The sequence below is a fragment of the Lampris incognitus genome, chromosome 1 (genome assembly GCF_029633865.1).
Source record: "Lampris incognitus isolate fLamInc1 chromosome 1, fLamInc1.hap2, whole genome shotgun sequence".
Lineage (NCBI taxonomy): Eukaryota > Metazoa > Chordata > Actinopteri > Lampriformes > Lampridae > Lampris > Lampris incognitus.
Window position 1 is genome coordinate 149,135,248 of NC_079211.1, and position 21,341 is coordinate 149,156,588.

At 47.4% G+C, this 21,341-nt stretch overlaps 1 protein-coding gene across 1 annotated transcript in view; it reads right to left on the reverse strand.

Annotated features, from left to right (window-relative positions):
- The window catches only part of arl15a (ADP-ribosylation factor-like 15a), a 255,240-nt gene extending 234,530 nt beyond the window's left edge, over positions 1-20,710 (reverse strand). Inside the window, exon 1 of the mRNA XM_056296956.1 lies at positions 20,369-20,710. Coding sequence (XP_056152931.1) covers positions 20,369-20,380 — 12 coding nt within the window. The 5' untranslated portion in view covers positions 20,381-20,710. The remainder of the gene's footprint in view (positions 1-20,368) is intronic.
- Positions 20,711-21,341: the final 631 nt, after the last annotated feature.

A 21,341-nucleotide genomic window follows, 5' to 3' on the forward strand; every position in this document is an offset into this window, starting at 1 on the left:
ACTCTAGTTAATGGTCACAGTAATTTGCATATGAAACCGATCGTTGGTTTTGGTTGTTATACCACTGTACTGTTTATAAGGGTGGGGATCCCAGATAGCAAAATTGCTGTGGCCCGGACCCGTCCCACACCCGACACTTCCATCCGGCCCACATACGGCGTGCAATGATGGCACTTGGGCGGTCCGCTCCTGTTTGCCAGATCTGGGCCAGAACCAAGCCACAGCAATGCCACATGTGCCACATATTTACCAAAGGTGGCCCATATTTGTTTTGTGGTATTTGGGCCATATTCACCCTTTACCACAACGGGCCACTTCAGGGTCACATCCATTTTGTCAGGGCCAGAAAAAGGCCATCAGTGCCGCATCATTGCCTGAAGCTGCCCACATCCGGATGCTATCTGGGATACCTGCAGTCAGCTGAGACTGAAGAAGAGGTCACTTAGATGAGTGATGAAACGTTTCTCTCTCAACAGACGTTGAGTCCAGATGAGCTGACTCACCTTTCTGGGATTTCCTTACTTGGATTATTGAGCATGCATAAAGACGTACAAGCAGCACATTTTGTTGGGCTCAAGCACCACCACAAAAGCATGTCCCTTCTCTAGAGCGTGACATCACAGAACAGAGATGCACCATTTTTCTTTTTCCTAATCTAAAGGCTGCGCCTGGCAATAAACGCAGTCATAACACGTGTGGTCTGTTGTTCATATAGAGGAAATACAGAACGAGAGCCACTAAATCACACCAAGTGTCAAGACTTCTCAACAGAAAACACCAGACGTTGCATTTAATGCGATCAATGGCTGTCATTCATGACTGCTGGAATCGCACATCTGGAGAAAAAAAATCATAGTGATTTTCCATCCATCCATTAGGTTGGACTACCCCGGGGCTCCCCAATTCTCCTCAATTGGCCGGGTACAACTGGGGAGAAAAAAAGAGGGGAAAAAAGCCAAAAAAAAACAAACAAAAACAAACAAAAAAACAAAAACAAAAAAAGCTGTTCACAACAGATCACAACGGTAACTTAATGAGTGTGTTCAAGCTCCACTCCCTCCATGTAGTGCCACAACTTATAGCATCTCACTCTAGTCTCATCTTCGAACCGTCACCTGAAACATGAGCTGTTTCCACAAGGCCTGGGTTTGTAAAGCGCAACGTGACAAATCCATTCAAATACACCGCTCCAAACAAAACACGTCAAAGCTCTGTTATACCCCCAATGACACGTCAGCGACCACTGCATCTATTCTCACTAACTGGATCCTTACTTACAAAGCATCACAGTATTCGGACACCTCTGAAACCTCTTCAACTGCTAAAAAACATCTTTAAATACCAAAAACAGAGCAATGACACACTACACTGCCGTTGTTTTGAAAGGAAACAGAAAATTTGACCATCATCCATTTCTGTTGTGGGGATAGCACTCCCTTAGCAGCCGTAATACTGGACAGTCTTCTACGGGTCTTAGAAACGCTGCAGGAATTCTGTCCGTCGGTGACATCACTGGCGGTCAATCTGTGAATGTGAAAACTTACTTCCTGGTTTGTATAGAAGCTGCATAAGAAAATATAAATGACGCCGTAGACAGCTGTATAAAGTAGCCTTGATTTTCGCATTTTGTTATCAGGCTGTGTTTAGCTTTGCTATTCCCGTAGTGTAAAAGTGTCCACCAGTGATGTCACTGAAGGGCACTTTTACACACCATTTCATCAGTAATGCAGAGACTCACACAAGATTGCTCAAGATTAAGGCTGCTAATGGAGTGTTACCCTACAATATATATATATATAGGGTTGGGTATCGAAAACGGTGCCCATATGGCACCGACGGAAATATCTCGGTCCTACCGAGTATCAAACTCTTTGGGGGGAAAAAAATGGTGCCAAATTTCGATACATTACGGTAGAAGACGTGAACGCTATCACAGCCAGCCAATCACTACCAGCGTTGTTGCACAAAGGCGACTGACTGACAAATCAGCATGAAGCTACGGGCAAGATTGAGGGAGCTACTATGTGTTCCAAAGCATGACTACACTTTGTAAAAATAAACAGCAAACCTGACACAGCAAAATGCAACTGCCGCAAAGCGATCATCAAATGCAAGTCTGGGTGTTAAGTGTTGTGATTTGATGGCGCCCTTACTCATTGTATTACGGTACCAGCCGTATTATTGTTCTGGCTAAGGCTTTACAGTACATTCAGATGTGACGTCGCCACGTTCTCTGTGTGCGACAGTGTGTTGTAAGCTTGTTGTAGTAGAGAGCCAAGAGCTCTCTAGAGCCAAGAGCTGTATTTGCCTAAATGAATATGCCTAACGTTAAAGGCTAAAGAGAAAACCGAGACAAGCTTTGCTTATCCTCCATACGCAAGAAGATTGCACATCCCAGCTCAACTTGGAAGAAGAAAAACGGTGCCAAATTTTGATACTTTACGGTAGACGACGGGAACGCTGTCGCAGCCAGCCAATCACTACCAGCGTTGTTGTACACAGGTGACTGACTGACAAATCAGCATGAAGCTATTTGGTACGCGTGTGCATCTTGTGACTGCGTTGGAGTCGAAAACTGGCGGGAAAGATTCAGGGAGCTACTATGCCTTCCAAAGCATGGCTACACTTTGTAAAAATAGACAGCAAACCTGACACAGTAAAATGCAACCGCCGCAAAGCGATCATCAAATGCAAGTCTGGGTGTTAAGTGTTGTTATTTGATGGCGCCCTTACTCATTGTATTACGGTACCAGCCGTATTATTGTTCTGGCTAAGGCTTTACAGTACATTCAGATGTGACGTCGCCACGTTCTCTGTGTGCGACAGTGTGTTGTAAGCTTGTTGTAGTAGAGAGCCAAGAGCTCTCTAGAGCCAAGAGCTGTATTTGCCTAAATGAATATGCCTAACATTAAAGGCTAAAGAGAAAACCGAGACAAGCTTTGCTTATCCTCCATACGCAAGAAGATTGCACATCCCAGCTCAACTTGGAAGAAGAAAAACGGTGCCAAATTTTGATACTTTACGGTAGACGACGGGAACGCTGTCGCAGCCAGCCAATCACTACCAGCGTTGTTGTACACAGGCGACTGACTGACAAATCAGCATGAAGCTATTTGGTACGCGTGCGCATCTTGTGACTGCGTTGGAGTTGAAAACTGGCGGGAAAGATTCAGGGAGCTACTATGCCTTCCAAAGCGTGGCTACACTTTGTAAAAATAGACAGCAAACCTGACACAGTAAAATGCAACCGCCGCAAAGCGATCATCAAATGCAAGTCTGGGTGTTAAGTGTTGTTATTTGATGGCGCCCTTACTCATTGTATTACGGTACCAGCCGTATTATTGTTCTGGCTAAGGCTTTACAGTACATTCAGATGTGACGTCGCCACATTCTCTGTGTGCGACAGTGTGTTGTAAGCTTGTTGTAGCAGAGAGCCAAGAGCTCTCTAGAGCCAAGAGCTGTATTTGCCTAAATGAATATGCCTAACATTAAAGGCTAAAGAGAAACTCGAGTCAAGCTTTGCTTATCCTCCATACGCAAGAAGATTGCACATCCCAGCTCAACTTGGAAGAAAGAAAAAAGGTGCCAAATTTTGATACTGTACGGTAGACGACGGGAACGCTGTCGCAGCCAGCCAATCACTACCAGCGTTGTTGTACACAGGCGACTGACTGACAAATCAGCATGAAGCTATTTGGTATGCGTGTGCGTCTCGCGACTGCGTTGGAGTTGAAAACTGGCGGGAAAGACTCAGGGAGCTACTATGCCTTCCAACGCGTGGCTAAACTTTGTAAAAAATAAACAACACACCTGACACAGTAAAATGCAACAAAGCGCAAAGCCATCATCAAATGAGGGTCTGGGAATACGTCGAGTATGATGAAACATCTGATCACACATGGGATACATTCATGAGTGGACAACTGCTCTGTGTTCGATACCGCTAATGTCCGCACTGCTGCCAACGTTAGCGTTAGCTCTGGGACGTCCGCTGCTGAGTCTTCTTCTGGTGCCACCGCTAGCAATGATAAAACGGGTAAGGTCGGTTATGATGATGTATATAAATAGGCTCACATACATTAAAGATGTCAGTCTGCACGTTGACCTCATGGTCATTGTTGACCTCACGTTCAACCTCAAAGTGCGAGAGTACAGAACCAAAATAACACAATGTGTCAATGAATTGTGGCGCTCGCTGGATAGAAAAGTAGTTTGCTGATCATCCTATAAGGTTTTCATGATATATAGTCGCATCGAAAAAGTATTGTTTAAGTATCGTATCGAATCAGAGTAGTGGTTTTGGTATCGGTATCGAAGATTTTCAAGCGATACCCAACCCTATTTACATATATATATATATATATATATATATATATATATATACACTACCGTTCAAAAGTTTGGGATCACCCAAACAATTTTGTGTTTTCCATGAAAAGTCACACTTATTCACCACCATATGTTGTGAAATGAATAGAAAATAGAGTCAAGACATTGACAAGGTTAGAAATAATGATTTGTATTTGAAATAAGATTTTTTTTACATCAAACTTTGCTTTCGTCAAAGAATCCTCCATTTGCAGCAATCTCTAACCAGAGTAGAAAAAGAAGTGGGAGGCCGCGTTGCACAACTGAGCAAGAAGATAAGTACATTAGAGTCTCTAGTTTGAGAAACAGATGCCTCACAGGTCCCCAACTGGCATCTTCATTAAATAGTACCTGTTAGAGCCTGTTTGTGCTGTCCTCTGAAGGGAGTAGTACACACTGGTGTAGGAAATCTTCAATTTCTTAGCAATTTCTCACATGGAATAGCCTTCATTTCTAAGAACAAGAATAGACTGTCGAGTTTCAGATGAAAGTTCTCTTTTTCTGGCCATTTTGAGCGTTTAATTGACCCCACAAATGTGATGCTCCAGAAACTCAATCTGCTCAAAGAAGTGCCCATCCAACCAATCCAACTTGTGGGAGCTGCTTCTGGAAGCGTGGGGTGCAATTTCTCCAGATTACCTCAACAAATTAACAGCTAGAATGCCAAAGGTCTGCAATGCTGTAATTGCTGCAAATGGAGGATTCTTTGACGAAAGCAAAGTTTGATGTAAAAAAAATCTTATTTCAAATACAAATCATTATTTCTAACCTTGTCAATGTCTTGACTCTATTTTCTATTCATTTCACAACATATGGTGGTGAATAAGTGTGACTTTTCATGGAAAACACGAAATTGTTTGGGTGATCCCAAACTTTTGAACGGTAGTGTACATACATACATATACATATACACACACACACATATATATATATATATCTACTCATATATTTTCGGAATGTGTGTGTGTGTGGTGCTAGTGTGTGTGTGTGTGTGTGTGTTAGTGTAGATAGCGGGACCGAAAACTAAAGCATTTATGATCCTAATTCTTTTTGGAGGTGGTAGGTATTGTCTCAGAGAGTAAGGGAAAAATCCCAGAAAATTAAAATTATGCATAATTATGCATAAATATGCAAAACATGAATTTCTCTAAAAATGGCTAAAAACCACTTTTCTCGCCCTTTCAGATGATTCTGAGCAAATTTGATTTTTTCACCTATATAAAAAAATTTTTAGAAATGTTTTGGCATTTTGCAAAATATATGAATTTTTGCAAAAATGCGCTTATGATCTTAATTTTTTGGGAGGTGGTAGGTATTGTTCTAGAGAGGACCAGAAAATTAAAATAATTATAATAATTATGCATAATTATGCAAAATATGCATTTATAATATATGCACAAACAGGCTCTAACCAGAGTAGAAAAAGAAGTGGGAGGCCGCGTTGCACAACTGAGCAAGAAGATAAGTACATTAGAGTCTCTAGTTTGAGAAACAGACGCCTCACAGGTCCCCAACTGGCATCTTCATTAAATAGTACCTGTTAGAGCCTGTTTGTGCTGTCCTCTGAAGGGAGTAGTACACACCGGTGTAGGAAATCTTCAATTTCTTAGCAATTTCTCGCATGGAATAGCCTTCATTTCTAAGAACAAGAATAGACTGTCGAGTTTCAGATGAAAGTTCTCTTTTTCTGGCCATTTTGAGCGTTTAATTGACCCCACAAATGTGATGCTCCAGAAACTCAATCTGCTCAAAGAAGTGCCCATCCAACCAAACCAACTTGTGGGAGCTGCTTCTGGAAGCGTGGGGTGCAATTTCTCCAGATTACCTCAACAAATTAACAGCTAGAATGCCAAAGGTCTGCAATGCTGTAATTGCTGCAAATGGAGGATTCTTTGACGAAAGCAAAGTTTGATGTAAAAAAAATCTTATTTCAAATACAAATCATTATTTCTAACCTTGTCAATGTCTTGACTCTATTTTCTATTCATTTCACAACATATGGTGGTGAATAAGTGTGACTTTTCATGGAAAACACAAAATTGTTTGGGTGATTCCAAACTTTTGAACGGTAGTGTATATATATATAATATATATATATATATATTATATATATATCTAGCGTTCTTTTTTTTCTGGAAACCGTCAATGGTGTTGATAAGAGTGCTAACTAATGAGGAGCAAATATCAATATAGCTGTAGGACAATAATGTTCTAATACATAGCAGTACAAGCTTGTTTCGTGCGTCGCGCACTCTGTCAGCGGGTGAAGGGAGAGGAGCCCGTGGACTGAGCGAGATACCGAATCATACATCTCGGACAGCCAGACTGTCAGAAGTGCGGCCGATGGCCCCATGAAAGGGGAGTCTTCACCTGTACCGACTCTGAGGCTCGCCTCTAAAGAGACGGCGAGGATTTAAGGTTGGGACTTCTTGTTTTCGGCACATAAGGAACACACGGGGCCTTTCATCCTGTGTCCTCTGATACTTTCAGTGTACGTTTTCGACAAAACCACCGGTAACCATTTGAAAATCACTTTTAAAACCAGGTAGCGAAGCTGGGGGGGGGGGGTGAAGCGTCCCAGCCCTGAAATCCCACCCTGTTCTTCACTGTTATCAAACTCTGCAGGTAGCGTTGTGTTTTTTACAACCATGAACTTTGTTACTGCAGTCGCTGCGATGCCGCCTGTTGGGACGAGGGAACGAGGGAACATGCTGAGGAAGAGAAGGTGGGTTGCCATTTATGATATTACAAGAAGAACAAAACAATCCATGTGCATTTACTCAAAGGGTGTCTGGGTAGCATGGTGGTCTATTCCGTTGCCTACCATCACGGGGATTGCTGATTCATATTCCCGTGTTACCTCCGGCGTCCCTACAGACACAATTGGCCGTGTCTGCGGGTAGGAAGCTGGATGTGGGTATGTGTCCTGGTCACTGCACTAGCGCCTCCTCTGGTCGGTTGGGGCGCCTGTTCAGGGGGGAGGGGGAACTGGGGGGAATAGTGTCATCCTCCCACTTGCTACGTCCCCCTGGTGAAACTCCTCGCTGTCCGGTGAAAAGAAGTGGCTGGTGACTCCACATGTATGGGAGGAGGCATGTGGTAGTCTGCACCCCTCCCCGGATCGGCAGAGGGGGTGGAGCAGAGACTGGGACGGCTCAGAGGAGTGGGCTAATTGGCCGGATACAACTGGGGAGAAAAAGGAGGGTGGGGAAAGACAAAGTAGAGAGAGGGGATGACATGCCTTTGGACCGTGGGAGGAAACCCGAGCACATGGAGGAAACCCTCACAGACACGGGGAGAACATGCAAACTCCACACAGAGGACGACCCCGGATGACCCCCAAGGCTGGATTACCCCGGGGCTCGAACCCAGGACCTTCTTGCTGTGAGGCGACCGCGCTAACCACTGCGCCGCCGTGCCGCCCATCTAAGAAATCTTAATATCCCAGGACGGTATGCTAGGGTACCACGCATATCGCCCATAACAGCATGCGGTCTATGTTCTTCTGAATACCTGGTTCGTCTTTTCCCTCTACTCATCTCTTTCCTCTGACCTCCACCAGTGCTGCCAGCTCAGCTAGTCTGGTGGCCGTCTAGATATTCCCGAGGAAGCTGTCAGACACATCTGCCCATATGCCCCACTAGGAGAATTCAGAAGGGACGGGCTCAAATAGCCACCGTGTCACAGTCTTGATCATCTGATTTGCGAGCGGTCCATTAGAAAGGTCCCGGCAGGACATGGAATGTGTCTCGCATCGCCGCCTTGTCCTCCTCGTCTCAAACGAGCCTTTCATTCGAATTTTAGCGTCACAGCTGAAATGTGAGGTTTGCAGAACGGCTCCAAATCTCTGCAAAATGAAACGTGATCCGTTTGCACGGTTCAAGACAGGCGGGTTGGTGGGATTGGGTTCCTTGAAGACGCTTCCAGATTTACTGAAAAACAACGGCTTCGGTCTCCTGAACAGACACACGACAGGTACTCTGACGCCCCCTTTTCTTCCAGCTGTTCTGACACAGAAGCAATTAAAAAACGAAAAATAAAGTGCTTAAAAGTAGGCAATTTTGCTTTTAAAAGTGCAACATGCAAAAAGTACATGCAACACAACACTGATGTAGAATAATAGTAAAATATTGTTAGTCCCCCCCCCCCTCCTTTTTCTCCCCAATTGCACTTGGTCAATTACCCCACTCTTCTGAGCTGCCCCGGTCTCTGCTCCACCCCCTCTGCTGATCCGGGGAGGGCTGCAGACTACACATGCCTCCTCCCATACATGTGGAGTCACCAGCCGCTTCTTTTCACCTGACAGTGAGGAGTTTCACCGGGGGGACGTAGCTTGGGGAGGATCACGCTATACTGCCCCCCCCCCCCATTCCCTCCCGAACAGATGCCCCGACTGACCAGAGGAGGCGCTAGTGCAGCGAACAGGACACATACCCACATCTGGCTTCCCACTCGCAGACATGGCCAATTGTGTCTGTAGGGACGCCCGACCAAGCCGGAGGTAACACAGGGATTCAAACCGGCGATCCCCGTGTTGGCAGGCAACGGACTAGACCGCCAGGCCACCCGGACGCCCACATATTATAATTTCCATGAGTACGTGGTTAATTCGGTTGTGGAGCCTTTGAACTGATTTTCAGAAGGAAAGCAAACCATTGCAAAAGGATCAATCAATCGATCAATCGATCAAGTTGCCAAACCCGTGGTAACATTTCCCATTGTGCTGCACGATACTTTGTGTCCATTCATAAATAACAACATGTACTCCATGCAGACAAGAGCAGCTGCTAGCAGCTGACGTGGCAGTGAGTCCCAGCTCCAGCCTTCCCTCATCCAGGTAACATCCTTCACACAGCACCGATACCCCTGGCCCACCATAACAGTCACGGTAACACAACTTCCACGAAACCAGGCGGGCTCTTCTTTCACCGACCAAGCAAGAGCACCTGCCTCCCACACACACACACACACGCACGCACACAATGTGCTGCACAACACAAAAACCAAACACACCACCAGACTACCAACACGTCCGGCACGTCATGAGTGTAACACGCAACATGCCGGGCCGACGGGCGACAACAGCAGCAGCAGCAGCGCACATTCGCTTACCGTGTAAAGCCCAATCCTGCACAAGGCGAGGGAGAGCTGCATGTGCTCCGACATTGTGCTCGGCAACAAGCGTTACCCCCGGCAACAACACGCCGAGCTGGAGCCCCCTGAAGTATCTGAATGGGAGGAGGGGGAGGAGGAGGAGGAGGAGGAGCGGTAGTGGAGTACGACAATTTCAAGTCAACAACATGAGGCCGGCCCCCCTCACAGCCGAACCGTCCACAGACGACAGCCACAGACCATTTCCCTCGAACCGAGCTGACGGAGGAGTTGAGTTGGTCAGGGTGGCGGTAGACAAGATCAGATGGCGGGGGTGGGGGTGGGGGGCGCTACCCTTCGGGTTCATTCAAAACAAAAAAAGAGGAGGAGGAGGAGGAGGAGGAGGAGGAGAGAAGACATGTAATCGCCATGTGGAATCGCGGATGAGAACGCGGGCCCAGACTAGTTCAGGAGGATCTCTCGCCACAGGAGATTAAAGGCTGGCCGATGACTGGCGCTCCAGAATAAGACTGCAAATTGGATTAGTCACCATCACACGCCCACGCAGGACACCCTCATGCCCCCACAAAGCATGTGCTTTGTACACAGACACACAAACACACCCACACAGAAGTCTTCTGAAAGTACAGAACCATCGCCTCCCGCCCAGTAAGCACCTCGGGCCCGCTCGTGGAGGAGATTTCAGACACATTCCGGCGTTTTGAGCTACGGGACGCCCGTCTGTTCAGGCGAAACGGTAAACTGGCCTCACATTCTGTTGAGTTTTCTACTGAGTTCAGGAAATGGTTTTGTGGTTCTCAGTGCAGTGCTGTGTGCCATGTTGTCTTTTTGTTTAAATATTTGTTTACTTTTTGGCACCTTCTCTTTGTGAAACCTTTTTCTCTTGGTGTTCTGGTTTTACTGTTGCTGCTTTACCTTGCACCGTGCACGGTGGCGCAGTGGTCAGCGCGGTCGCCTCACAGCAAGGAGGTCCTGGGTTCGAGCCCCGGGGTAGTCCAACCTTGGGGGTCATCCCGGGTCGTCCTCTGTGTGGAGTTTGCTTGTTCTCCCCGTGTCTGCGTGGGTTTCCTCCGGGGGGCTCCGGTTTCCTCCCACAGTCCAAAGACATGTAGGTCAGGTGACTCGGCCATACTAAACTGTCCTGACATCTGAATGTGTGTGGGGGGGGGGCCCTGTGTGATGGACTGGCAGCCTGTCCGGGGTGTCTCCCCACCTGCCACCCAGTGACTGCTGGGATAGACTCCAGCATCCCCGCGACCCTGAGAGCAGGATAAGCGGTTGGGTAAGCAGGATAAGGGGTTGATGGATGGATGGATGGATGGATGGATGGATGGATGGATGGATGGGTGGATGGATGGATGGATGGATATCTGTTGATTCATTTCATTAGCTGGTGCTGCATTCTGGAAAGGCCTCTGTCACAGTGGGTCTGAATCGAAACCCTCTCTCTAAAGGCTTTTGTTGTGCAATGTCTAATACAGCCGCAGCATCCCCGCGACCCTGAGAGCAGGATAAGCAGGTCGGATAACGGATGGATGGATGTTGCTGCTTGAAACAGTGGGATTCAATGAAGTTTACCAGTCCAACAACATCATCACCATCATCATCATCGTCAGTAACAATGTTGCGAAAGCAGCAGTTACAGTTCCACTCTTAATTAAACCAAATTCAAAGTGATACGTTGTCATTCCACCAAATGCAATGAAGGGATTCTGAAAATTAAGAAAACAAAGCGATTGGGTTTTTTTTTGTTTGTTTAGGTTTTCTGTTTCTCTAAAATAAGTAACAGAACTCTGTTGGCATCAGATCAGGTCCACAGAGGCCTGTCAATCAAAACACCAGCCACTGTCAAAGCATTCAAGGTACTGTTTCATCAGACTGATGAGAGGAAAAGTTGGACGGTTAGAAAGTGAATCTGGCCCGATGTCTCATCCCAATTAGTCTTTCTCTGATCATGAGCATCTGAAACTCGTTTACCATACAAACATCCACCCATCCATGATCCGAACCGCTTATCCTGCTCTCAGGGTCGCAGGGATGCTGGAGCCTATCCCAGCAGTCATTGGGCGGCAGGTGGGGAGACACCCTGGACAGGCCGCCAGTCCATCACACAGGGCCCCCCCCCACACACACACACACACACACATTCAGATGTCAGGACAGTTTAGTACGGCCGAGTCACCTGACCTACATGTCTTTGGACTGTGGAAGGAAACCGGAGCCCCCGGAGGAAACCCACACAGACATGGGGAGAACATGCAAACTCCACACAGAGGACGACCCGAGACGACCACCAAGGCTGGACTACCCCGGGGCTCGAACCCAGGACCTTCTTGCTGTGAGGCGACCGCGCTAACCACAGCGCCACCTTGCCGCTTTTGGCAGCCGTAGGATCCGCAAGCGTGCAATTAATTGATTACCCAAATTATAAATCAATTAATTTTCAATTGATTGCCTAATTGCCTGATTAACGAACTAATGGTGTCAGCACTAGGGCACACATAGTCCAAAAAGCTCCAAGTTCTTTGTGCGGACAGGGTTCAGCACGCAGTAAGCAGCTGTTATCTGCACAGCGTGGGTCTCTATCACAGTCATCTGTCCTCTGCACGGCCCGAGTCTCTGATAAAAGTCCTGATAGGCAAACACAGCCTGCTGAGGGCTTTTCTTGTGCAAGAGAGAGGACGGGTCAAACAACCAGAGCGTCTCAACCCGTCAGGAGACAAAGCAGAGCTCAAACCGTTTACGACTAATCCTTCTGCCTGTCCGTGTCTTTCGGCATTGTTCGGCTTATTACAAAACTGGCGACGGGTCCGACGACTCGGACGCGGGTGATGGCGAGATAGAGGGAAGGAAATGAAACGCAATAAAAACAATACAAACACACCTCTCGTGCCTCTTTAGACGAATGGACGCACATAAACAAAGGGAAACTCAGAGTGGCTGTGCTTTCGTTTCGATTTTGTAGGCGTTACTGAGGTCCGTAAACATCCTGTTGACTTTATCCATAACCCTGGAGTGGTTGTGGACTCGGCCCGGGGTCACCGACTCCAGCACTCTCCAATGACGCTCCGGCATCACTGCGCTCACTGTAGATTAATGGGAAAAACAAGAAACACCTGAGACCGGCCGACCACCGCAGGGTTAATAAATGGGGACGGGATGGTGGGGGATGGTGGTGGACTGGGGAGGGGGGGGGTGCAGGAATGCTGCCAAGAATGTTCCAGCAGGCTTTTCACAGATTTCGGTTTGAGGCAATGCACTTCAAACAAAAGGTGGAGTTGGGCTACGGTGGCCAGCCTGACCAAAACAGTTACAGCACAAAGTCACTTCCTCCTTTATACACGGAGCCTCGGTGAACTGTCAGCAGCATAATAACACGGTTCAACACAACAACAACAGTCTTAGATAGGAATTACCCAATTCCCCCTTGGGCATGAATAAAGCATCCTGATTCTGATTCTGAAAAGCCCACAGATCCTAAAGGAGAACAAGGCAGACGTCCGCACAAGAACCGCCAAGCTTCTTGCTGGAATATTTGCTTGTCTCGTCTACATAACTAGTCTTTTGTTCTCTCCTAGCAAGTCCCCGGCGGAGAGATCTACCAGGACCAGCGAGGTGTGGACCGCCGTCATATGGCCGACAGAAAAGTAACACTGGCTTTGCATCCCGTAGTCCTGCAAGCTGTGCTCGCACGCTGCCAAGAAGGTCCTTGCAGCTCGCCGGCCTGTGCGTGCTACGGCGGTGGGGCGAGGCCACGGCAGCCCGCTGTGTGCCCTTGGACAGGGGGTACGACCTGGAATGCAGGCTTTCAGGTAAAAACGACATTACACTGAAAATATTTCTCTCCACAGGAAACGTGGAGACGTGAAGAAGGGGAAGAACACCGGCATGGTGAACTGAGAGGCTTCCTTCAGAAACACAACGTCTGGTTGTCGAGGAGAACATTGGCGTCCATTGTTAACCATTTGGAAAACAGACTGTTGCCTTTATCTGAAGCTTCTCTACGAGGCTGCTAAGTAAGAGTTCAACCTCCCGTATCTTTTATAACAGATATCGCATGACAAATTATTTTGTGATGTGTTTTTAGGCCTTCTGCAAGTGTGAAATTAAACAAATCCTTTGAAAGTGTCTCGGAAACAAAGAAGACCACTGTCCATCACACTGTCTGGTTTCTTAGGAGGTCTCCTACACAAACTAGAAACTCCAGCAGAGGTGTCTGACCCTTTCCTCTAAAACCTGCTGCATGTGGCCCCTGCGTGGGTTTTCCTGGACTAACTTCTGAGATCACTGATAACCACCACACCCCGCCATTTAAGATTTAAATAGCAAATATGTCAGACGGGGGGAGCTTTTTCATCTCATATGTTCATTCATTCATCTTCAGCCGCTTCTCCGGGGTCGAGTCGTGGTGGCAGCAAGCTAAGTAGGGCACTCCAGACATCCCTCTCCCCAGCAACGCCCTCCAGCTCCTCCTGGGGGGGTCTCAAGGTGTTCCCAGGCCAGATTGGACATGTAGTCCCTCCAGCGAGTTCTGGGTCTACCCCGGGTTCTCCTCCCAGTTGGATGTGCCCGGAAAACCTCCAAAGGAAGGCACCCAGGAGGCATCCTAATCAGATGCCCGAACCACCTCATCTGGCCCCTTTCAACATGAAGGAGCAGCGGCTCTACTCCGAGCTCCCTCCGGATGTCTGAGCTCCTCACCCTATCTCTAAGGCTGAGCCCAGACACCCTACGGAGGAAACTCATTTCAGCCGCTTGTATCCGTGATCACGCAGGAAAACTGGGGCCCACTCCTGGAGCCAGACCTGGGAAGGGAGCTCGCCGGCGAGCGTCTGGTGGCCGGGCCTTGGCCCATGGGGTCCGGTCGGGCCCAGCCACCGCCCCGTGGACCCACCACACGCAGGGACGAGCATTGGGGTAGGGTGCAATGCATCTCATATGTATACAGGAAAATTTCAAGATGACAAATAACATTAAAAAGAGATACAAAGTTAAATTTAATTGATATTGTTGTTTGTTTAGTTTTGATTCGCTTTTTTTCCCACCTCAGCTGGTTACTAGATCTTAAAACATTCACGAAACTGTCACCATGTTCTAACACACAAACACACACACGTTGGCTCTTTGGCGTGTAGCATTGGCTGTAGCATGGATTGTCTTACACTCGCTCCTTTGTTTCAACCAACAATATTGCTGTTGGAAGGTTTAACTTGTAATGGAAGTAAAAAAAAAAAAAATCCACAGGGTCTTGAAATAGTGCTTGACCCGATATGAGAGCGACGCACGATGCATGATTTCTGCTCCAGAAGAAGCACGATTTCTGCTACATCGCAGTAGACACATGGGACAATACTGTCCCACGTGTCTTCTGCGCATTGTCTCTCAGCAGCAAAACCACGATAGCGCCAGCGGCTAAGCCGCTAGCGTGTTGTTGTGAGCTGATTTACCTTTTACAGTTTCTGCATCAAGAGGCAACTGCAACCCACTCAAGGCAGTTATGCGACATGCACCTACATTCACGCAACGTCACAAACAAGGTGACCAAGGGGCGCGTAGCCAGGCTAACATGTTACAGCTAGCTTAATGAAAATAAGACTTTATGTGCTATTGTGTACTATGTACTTATATATGTACTAATACTATTCTCCTGGATGGGAAGTAAGCAAGACCAGGTGTCTGTCCAGTTGTCTGACAAAACTATTAACAGTAATGATGACGGCTGCCCTCTATACCGCTGCCCGGGGTATAGATCTGTCCACCTACCAGGATGACTTCCTCCTTTATCCTGCAAGTGTGACTGTGCCAGCGTATCATGGCGAGGACTTTCACCCCTCCTTAAAGACGTGACATGGAAACAGATTTACTTCCCCATCCATCCATTATCCCAGCCACCTATCCTGTTCTCAGGGTCACGGGGATGCTGGAGCCTATCCCGGGCGGCAGGCAGGGAGACACCCTGAACAGGCCGCCAGTCCACCACAGGGCCATGTTTTTTACTTATTTTAAGTTTCGCTTTTACTTACTTTACATTAAATTTAATCACCTTAACTTCTATTTCAAGTCAGGTTTGTGTGATCACGTCACCAAGTCCTAATGGGCGGGCAGGCGGGCGGGCAACATTCCAACTAATAATATCATAAAATGTTTTGCGCCATCCAATCAAATCACATCCCTCCCTGTTTTGTCCCGCACTAATATGATGCTTTATTAGGAAATACGTCACATTATAGAAGCAGATAGGCTCTGAATGACGTTTCACGTCACCTTTGAGACCATGAATATCAGAAGGAACTAATTTCACATCAGCCTGCATTCAGTGAAGGGGAAAGGTTTTCCAGTTCTGTGCAGAGAAACATATTTTCACACAATCCAGTTATAAAATGCAGTTTAATGTCAGGTGAAAAAAGGGACAGAAGAGAGAAGGAACTAAGCTTATTCTATACATTTCACTTTAAATCTTTATCTACCCAGGATACTCATGAAAAACACAAACTAGCAAAAAATGCTTCCACGTGTGAGGTTAACCATCATCTGTGTAGGTGCTTCTCTGATCCAGAGCCAGGAACTGGCACAAAACTGGAGCCCGGGGAAATGTTTTCAGCGGTTTCTAACTGCCAATCCAAACAGTTAGCGCCCACTTTCTGTTACAACTAGCCAAGTTATGAAAACAACGGAGCAATGTCAGCAATGGTTTACTGATTGGCCAGTTGTGTTTCACGTCGCTGGCTGGGATTTAACTGAATGTTACTCATTCACCGGTACGTCCCAGCCAGCAGCACACAGGGTCAGGTTTTGGACATGTCTTATTGAAAAGACAGTATGACCAGAATACCTGTCCAACAGTAGCCTGCAATACTTTCTTTTTTGTTGTGGATTTTTCCCTTTTTTCTCCCCAATTGTACCCACAATTACCCCTCTTCTGAGCTGTCCCGGTCGCTGCTCCACACCGTGCCGATCCAGGGAGGGCTGCAGTCTACCATATGTCTCCTCCCATACATGTGGAGTCGCCAGCCGCTTCTTTTCACCTGACAGTGAGGAGTTTCACCATGGGGACGTAGCGCGTGGGAGGATCACACTATTCCCCCCTGAACAGGCACCTCGACCAACCAGAGGAGGCGCTAGTGCAGCGACCAGGGCACATACCCACATCCAACTTCCCACTCATAGACACGGCCAATTGTGTCTGTAGGAACGCCCGACCAAGTTGGAAGCAACACGGGGACTTGAACCAGCGATCCCCGTGTTGGTAGGCAACGGAATAGACCGCTACGCCACCCAGCTTGCAATACTTAAGAGCCACGTATTTTAGGTAGGAAATTGAACAAAAACCCCGCCCCCCCCAAAAAAACCCCACTTAAAACCCTGTTTTTCACACAGCTATTGAACTTTTCTCAGAAAAAATATAAAAATTGTGTAATTGGATAAGCTCCCGTAATCTCTGCACCATTTCGACCAATTTCTTTTTCTATTTTAAGCCTTTTGAGCACGACCCAGATGCTCAAGTGTGGGTCAGCCCGCCGTTAGATGTGGAGCTGTCTAGTTATTGCAGCTTGCCCAATACCATTGTCTTGGGTCAATGCGGGGCGGTTGTTATGGTTGAAACCGGGCCAGTGGATCATGACTTGAATTCCACAGACCACATACTGGTTGTTTCTGTATCGGACAAGTGGGGACCTTTTTTGTGTGGTCTTTTTCAGCATATAGCTCTGGTGGTCGGCTTTGTGGCAGAACTACAAATATGACCTGACTCTTCATGTATATGAAGGATCGTCTAGTTATTCCTTTCATGGATACCCGGCTAAAATGAAGAACCATATCAGAGATTTAACCCAAATTTACCTCAATGCCAAAAGCCACGAGGAACACGTCATAAGTAAAAGAGAGAACTGGCCTGGCTTATTGCATTTTTGGCTTTGGTATTTTTGCATTTTTGTATATCTTTAATAGTGGAAAAATGGATTCTATCTCAATTATTTTGACCCCTGAACCAAAACTGGTCTAAATCTGCACTGTTCAGCCAAAGTAATGGATCAGACTGGTACCGGCATCGGTTGACACTTTAAGAGATTCAAACTGAGAATCGGTATTGGCAGTGAAAACGTGATATTGGCGCATCCCTAGCAAATGGCAAAGCAGTACAGTCGGTTTATTGTGAGTAACTTCTCCTCAGTCCACATTAAAGAAGGAATGACGATTGTAAAAATGATGGGACGTAATACAACACGTCCTTGGCAGGCTTCATGTGAGTGCTGAGTCTTAAAATGGGGACATATATCTTGGTGCAATTTGTTGTTATGTGTTGAGGTCTGTGGCAGATTGGGGTCTTGACACAGTGCACTTGTAATTTAGGAAGGCTGTGTCATGGCAACAGCCAGCACTGAATTCCTCTCTCGGTGCAGTCGTTTTGTGTGGTATTTGTTTTCTCTTTTAACACTACACTGACAGCGCAGGAGCTCAGCAGCTTCAACGTTCTCTGGTTCCGAGCTGAAACAGAGACCACCAAAAGCACTGAACTGTGCCGAGCTGCCATCGCACAGGAGACCATCCATGCAACATGCAACGCTGATTCAGTTTCAATCGAGTTCATCCCAAGTAGCGTCGCGTCACAAAAGGCGGCGACAACCATCAATTTTCGAACGAGGGGGAAACAGCGCGAGCGGGGCTGTGCACGCTGGAGAGAAGATGATGGACCGGTATTGATCGCTGGGAGAGACTGAGACATGGTAGGAGCCTAAACTCTGCTGCTAGATCTCTGGTCCTGCACAGCAGTAAAGGAGGCCCAGCGTCTACTAAGTGCCTGACCTCTTGGGACTCTCCAACAGTCCAGTTACAGCTGTGCTTTTCTTTTTAACCCCACAGCGGGCTGGACCAATAGAAAAGTGTCTGTCACACAAAAGCTAAAGTCCTCCAATGTGAATGCAGGAAAATGCCCTTTTCTCCTCAGTGTACAGCAAAGGTGCAAAAGGTTTTTGTGCTAAAGAAGCAAATTTTGAAAACCACCAACACAGAATGGATTCGTTGGTTGCGGTTTGTTGTAAAATCACCACTATTCCTACTTGCTTCAGAGTTTTCACGTCCCCCACACACCAGAAGGAGTGAAACGAGGTGGCCCTGTAGCTCGCGGCTGCAGCGAATCAAGGAGAGAAAGGACAAAGATAAGAGGAGGACACCCATCACAAGCGAATGCGCGGCTGCTCCCTCTGACAGCATGGCCGCCAGTGTCTACCTCTGAGTCCAGCGACTTTCCATAAACATGTAACTGAGATTATAGAGTAACTTCTTCAAACTAACATCAGATGCTTCACGCTGGTTTTTGTCCCCCCTCAAGATGTGCTGCTCAAAAGGCCAGAGGCCAAGTATTCACAAGCACACACACAAAGTGCACACTATTCAGTTTGCGAGAGCCGTGTGTACTTATTACTGGAAAGGGCAATACTATGCGATGGGAATGCACAAAAAACACCGCGATAAAGGAAAAGTACAAAGTTCCTTGTTATTCTCTCTTCTTTTAAAGCCCATTATAAACAAGCTGATAACACCAGGTGGGCAAGCGCCTCTGTGTTCTGGTATCAAACTCTCGTTCTTGTAACGTGACGACATGATATTGTGTGCATTCAGGGTTTTTTCCTGTCGCTTCACGAATCCCCTGCGAGAGCCTATAGCTTCAACTTCCTCCCCCCATTGTTGCCCTGTTAAAGCAGCACCCACCCCATCACCAGAATGTGGGCAAAGGCCCAGTACAGTAATCTCCCGGGCCCAAACTGGCGGCCCGCGGAGTGACCGGTCCGCTAGCCACAGCAACACAAACTAACATGCATCTGGTGAAAGCAAAGGCTCCTTTTCGAGCTGATTTGACGGCCCGGCAGTGTCGTGATGCCCGTCCACGGGCCTTAAAGGAACGAACCTGCCACCTTCTTTAAAGATGGCATTTCATTAACCCCCACTGGGAAACGTGGTGGCTGCAGCAGCAGCAGGTAAGAGCAGAACAGGTTCAGTAACTACAGCAGGAGGAAAGTAAGTAATTAGAAGAGTAAGGACTTGAACATATGCGGTAAATCCACGTGAAATAACCGGAAACTATTACACATGCACAAATAAGTAAAACCATGAACTATAACCAAATCCGTACAACCACACATACATGATGTGACGGAGGGTAAACCTCATCATACTTCACCCACCCGCTTATTTTTGCAGTATGGTTCACCAAACCTGTTTCAGGGCTGACACAAGTCTTCGCTAGTTAACCGCTACGTCACTGAATACATAATGTGTGTGTGTATGTATATATATATATATATATATATATATATACACACACACACACATACATACACACATACATACATACATATACACACACACACGTATATATACGTATATGTATATATGTATATGTATATATACATTATGCATACAATATGTGCCCACGTGAAAGTGCAAAGCAGTGTTGAATACCCAGAAGTCTTGGCCTCCGCTGCAGGTTTTGAGGCAAACTCGAGGGGAACCGGGACACTGCCAACTGGCCACACTGGGTCAAAAGTGGCTCCCCCGAAACCCCCACATTTGCAATGTAAACACAACAGAGGAGAGATCAGCCGGTCAGACCCACAGTAATCCAACACTTGCAGGGGGGGGGGGCACTGAAATGTTGGGTGTTACAGCCAGTCCCCTAAAAACATTCTGAACACATGATCAGAACCACGTTATCGAACCGGGGAGCTTTTGACCACTTCATGCAATAGAGGAGTACTGCCAGTGACCCGCCTCAACGCAACCCTGGCTGGTCCACATCAGACTGACAAGAGGCTGCAGCCTTCAGCCTCACCGCCAGCCAGCCAGCAAAACGAGACAACAACACGGACGCAAGATCGTGCAACAAACTTACCAGATAATCCATGTACCGCTGCTGGCCCGTCACAGCTGAACGAATCGGTCCGCGCAGTAAATCCCGGCGTTCGCTTCGGCCACAGCACAGCACACACACACACACACACACACACACACACACACACACACACACACACACACACACACACTGGACCTGTGAGCCCACGTCGCTTACTGGACCCCCCCCCTGCCCGCACCGAATAACACCCCAGAAACACAGCCTCTGCTGGGCTTTCCACACGCCAATCCTCTCCGTCCGCTTCGCCTACGGGTCCAAGTTTCACCCCCGGCGCCCACAGCCCGCACACGGGAAGGTAAAGTCCGCTTTCCTTCCGCCAAAAACCCGCCCGGTCCACAGCCAGACTCCCAGCTTTGTCACACTGCCCGTGAAGCGCTCGGTCCAGGAAACTAGTGAAGCCTACAGCGCTGCGTCACCCCGCCTACAACGTGGCGTCACTCTTACGTCGCCCCGGTCACATGACCAAACACGCGGCGTACTCTTTTTTTTCCCCCCTCTCAAAACTTTATTGATAAGCGTGCACGCGAACAACAGTAACGTGCGGCGCGACCGGGAAGTATTGGCGTGTCGCGGTTACGGGGATACGTAATTCCCCTTAACGAGCGAGTAGGAACGTTGCTTTACAGCTGCTGTTTCCTCGGTCCGGGTTTACAGTGGTGCACTTCCGCTGCGCGGGTTTTTGTTGTTGTAAGGGTGAAGGAATAACTGGAGCACGTTGTGAAGCCGAAAGAGGAAGTTGTCACGACCCCTGCTTGAGCTCCTCTTCCTCACATTTTGTTATGTTACAGCCTTATTCCAAAATGGATTAAATTCCTTTTTTTCCTCATCAATCTACACGCAATACCCCATAATGCCAAAGAGAAAAAGGTTTTGTAGAAATTTTTGCAAATTTATTAAAAATAAAAAACTGAAATATTGCATGTACATAAGTATTCACACCCTTTGCTATGAC